We start from the raw sequence: 3,922 nt of genomic DNA, 5'->3' as shown, positions 1-3,922 counted from the left end.
CGACTCTCGTTTAGCCTGCATCTCCATGCAAACGCTGAGTGGCTTAAACACACACACACACACACACACACACACACACACACACACACACACACACACACACACACACACACACACACACACACACACACACACACACACACAGGGTAGTAGTACGCGCAGCTGGCTGGCTGCGGCCCTTGTGACGTAGCGAGTGTCTCGCGGCTATAATAAGAAAGTTTATAATACAGCTGTGCAAGCACGCACGCGATCACAGACTCACTATTACCGTTAAAATAACGCGCGCACAAAACCTGCACATGAACCCAACACAGGACCGCCACAGGGCTGCTGTGTGTTGTGTGTGTGTTGTGTGTGTGTTTGTGTGTTTGTTTGTTTGTTTGTTTGTTTGTTTGTTTGTTTGTTTGTTTGTTTGTTTGTTATACACAAACGTTTCGGTGAAAACACGAACTTCGTGTGTGTGTGTGCATGCGTGTGTGTGCGTGTGTGGGGAGGGGGTGTGTGTGTGGTGCCGGGCTCAGCAGCCACGTGCGGCCCCGCCAGCAGAGACCCCATCCCGCCGGACGGGCTCCGCGCGAGCCCAGACGACTCACCGTTGCTGTAGAGGAGCTGCAGCCGGTAATGAATCCCGTTATTGGTCTTCTCCCCGCTCGTCTCCTAGAGCGCACACACGCACACACACGCACACACGCACACGCACACACACACACACACACACACACACTCACACACACACACACACACACACACACACACAGGTTGTTTGTAGAAAATGAGAGTGTACCTAAACTTATTGAATTCTCTACACGGGCCGTGTTTTACAGGCGCGTAGTGATTTATATTCATAACTGGGATATTAAAGTTGCCTGACAAAAAAAAAAAATCTTTCTCACCCCGCATGCAATTATGGCGTTATTGTGGCGTTTTAATTCCCCCCTATAATTACTAATTACGCGCATAAGGGAAATAAATCCAGAATGAAATTCTCCTACAGCGGACCTGCTGTAATGGAAAGAGCGGCACAGCTGATGAGCAGGCCGCCGCTTTCCCAGAACAAGTGGCGGGTCTGGACCCAGCCCGGGACCCGGCCCCGAATTATTATATCAATTTAATTTGTCCAAAACGAGATATTGAATTTAAACAGCCCTACGAATGGGGCAACGAGATTTGAAATGTATCGTTTCTGATTTGCGTCTGGCCTAAATTATCTGATATTCCTGCTGGCTACAAAACTCAATAATAATAACAATAATAATAACAATAATAATAATAATAATAATAATAATAACCATGATAATACTAATACTACTACTAATAATAGTGATAATGATAATAAAAACAACAATAACAACAGCAAAAATAACAATATTAATAACAAAATAATAATAATTATAATGACAATAATAATGGTAATAGTGATAATAGTGATAATAATAGTGATAATAGTGATAATAATAGTGATAAGGACTCTGATAGGCTGCTGTAACGTTCAGCAGGTCACCACACAGTCCTTAATTCAACAGAAAGCACGTGTCTTCAACCCATCGCCAGCTGGCTCTCCATTTGATCGCAGCGCAGTAGACCAGCCACAGTTTAATGGGGGGGGGGTGTTAAATCGGGTACTTATTGATATTAATTTAACAGAGTTTTGTTGTGGGCGTATATACCTTTTCCTTCTCCACGAAGCCAGGAAGGAGGTCCTCTCGATCTCCACGGGCTGACCCTGCCGGTCGTATAGCGCCAGCACGAAGTGGAAGAAGTTGGACTTGCGCAGGTTGGAGGGCGGCTGCTTCTCAAAGTGAGCCCGCGCCAGACCCACTCCACTGCGGACACACAAGCAAGAAGGAGTCGGTGATGGAGGATGCACCAATGAGCTACGAAAAATTACAAAATAAAATAAAACAAAATAAAAACTTCAAAGTATTACCCAGGAAAACGTGTATATTCTGCCATATAGGGGCGGAGGACCGGTCTTACTACACCCCGCTCGGATGGAGGATAATATAGGTGTAGCAAAGAATAAAAGCGGTGGAAGTAAATTTGGGCTATTCTTTTTTTTCTATTTTTTTTTTTAGCGGTGGTCCTCATGACGCTACCATATGAAATACGCCGCGCGCTCTTTCCGGCATGAACACCGGTATCGACCCTCCTTCAGCCGCTTGCCGTGAAATGACGGGGCACCGCGGCCCCGGTACTCACGGTATCGTTAGTTTCGGTATCGGCACAATGATCTTTAATTGGGTCCTGTATCGATGGACTAGACCGACCGGTGTCCCCGAGCGCAGGTTAATCCAAACGATCAGGTCACCACGAGCGTTTTCTGGAGACCCTGTCCCCCCCCCCCCCCCGAGGTGTGTGAGAGCTCCTGTCCCGCGGGAAACACACACACACACACACACACACAACGCCTCCTGGGTGTCAGAAGGCGCCGCTGACGGCTCACCTCTGCGCGGCCGTGGTGGCGTCCAGCACACCGCCCCCCTGCATCCAACTCCGCACCGCGTTCATGCTCCCCAGCGGCTCCTCTTTCAGGCTGCTGCCGCTCCTCTGGATGCTCTCCTGGATCCCAAACATCAATAAACCACGGCTGGACCCCCCCCCCACCCACCCACACACACACACACACACACACGCACGCACGCACGCACGCACGCACACGCACGCACCTCTCCCCTATCTCCTTATTCTCTCTATACTTATTTCTCTCCTCTTTCCCGAGCCCGGTGGAGGAGGACCAGCGTGGGCGCGCTGCCGGCGTTCGCGTCGCCACAGAAGCCAAGCAGTGACAACTTGACCCGCCCGAGCCGAGCCGAGCCGAGCCGAGCCAAGCCGGGGCTGGAAATATTTTTTTAAAAAGGGAGGAAAATATGTGGAAAATATTATCCAAGAGCTCCGAATGACTTCTTTAAAGAGGCGTTTCAGCGCCCAGCGAGACGCGTGCGGGACCACGGAGCTGGTGCGGGAGAGGGCTTTAAAGTCCGTCCCGGTTCTCCCGGAGTTCCTCCGCTCCTTCAGCTGTCAGCGGAAGAACAGAGGGAGGAAAGAGAGATCAACTGTAGCACCCCAGATCAGATGTCATCATTTCATCTGACATGTCGTCTCTCTCTCTCTCTCTCTCTCTCTCTCTCTCTCTCTCTCTCTCTCTCTCTCTCTCTCTCTCTCTCTCTCTCTCTCTCTCTCTCTCTCTCTCTCTCTCTCTCTCTCTCTCTCTCTCTCTCTCTCTCTCGGCTCTGTTTGCTTTTCTCCTCTCCCGGTCCTGCAGGTCCACACCGTCCAGCTTAATTCGTCCGCACGGTTTTTGTTTTTTTTTTTGCAGGGAGTGGGGGGTCCTGTATCGTTCCGGATGGTGTAAATCCCCCCCTCCTGTTTCTTCGCTCCTCTCGGAGGAAAAACGCTTTGTGACTCTTCCCCAAAGGACTCTGAGAACCAAACACGGACTCCCTCCTCGCCCCCGGGGAGGGGAGGGGGGAGAGAGGAGAGGGGAGGGGAGGATGGGGAGGGCGGGAGGGATGAGGGGTGGAGTGGAGCCGCCCCCAAACAAAGGCGAGAGCGCAGTCAGGTCCGCCCCATGTACACCCACGGAGACCCTCCACTCATTAGCCTCCCCCTCCCCTCTCCACACCTCCCGCCCTCCCCTTCCCTCCCTCTGTCTCTCTAAACCCTATTAGTCTAACTGCTATTAGAGCCCATTCAGTCTAAGTTCCATTAGAGCTCTACTCTGGCTTCTATTAGAGCTCCGGGGGTCTCGCGGGCAGGTGTTGAGAAGTTTCAAGGACCAAAACTTCCTCCCCAAAAAAAGTTTTTCCTTTCCTTTACAAAAGTGGTGCATATAACCGCTACCTGGATCCCAGTTGCTGAAACAGGCGAGTTAAAATAGAGAAGAAGAAAAAAAATATGACTTCTGAAATGAATGGTGAAAGCC

General features: G+C 50.4%; 1 protein-coding gene across 1 annotated transcript in view; it reads right to left on the bottom strand.

Moving 5' to 3' along the window:
* LOC130116394 (transcription factor COE1-like) overlaps positions 1-2,574 on the bottom strand; it is a 76,666-nt gene extending 74,092 nt beyond the window's left edge. Inside the window, 4 exon segments of the mRNA XM_056284310.1 lie at positions 594-657; positions 1,668-1,687; positions 1,690-1,823; positions 2,444-2,574. Coding sequence (XP_056140285.1) covers positions 594-657; positions 1,668-1,687; positions 1,690-1,823; positions 2,444-2,574 — 349 coding nt within the window.
* Between the last annotated feature and the right edge of the window lie 1,348 nt (positions 2,575-3,922).

Source organism: Lampris incognitus, chromosome 8 (genome assembly GCF_029633865.1).
Source record: "Lampris incognitus isolate fLamInc1 chromosome 8, fLamInc1.hap2, whole genome shotgun sequence".
NCBI classification, from domain to species: Eukaryota; Metazoa; Chordata; class Actinopteri; order Lampriformes; family Lampridae; genus Lampris; species Lampris incognitus.
Note: the sequence above shows the minus strand (reverse complement) of the source record. Positions and strands in the feature narration are given on the sequence as shown.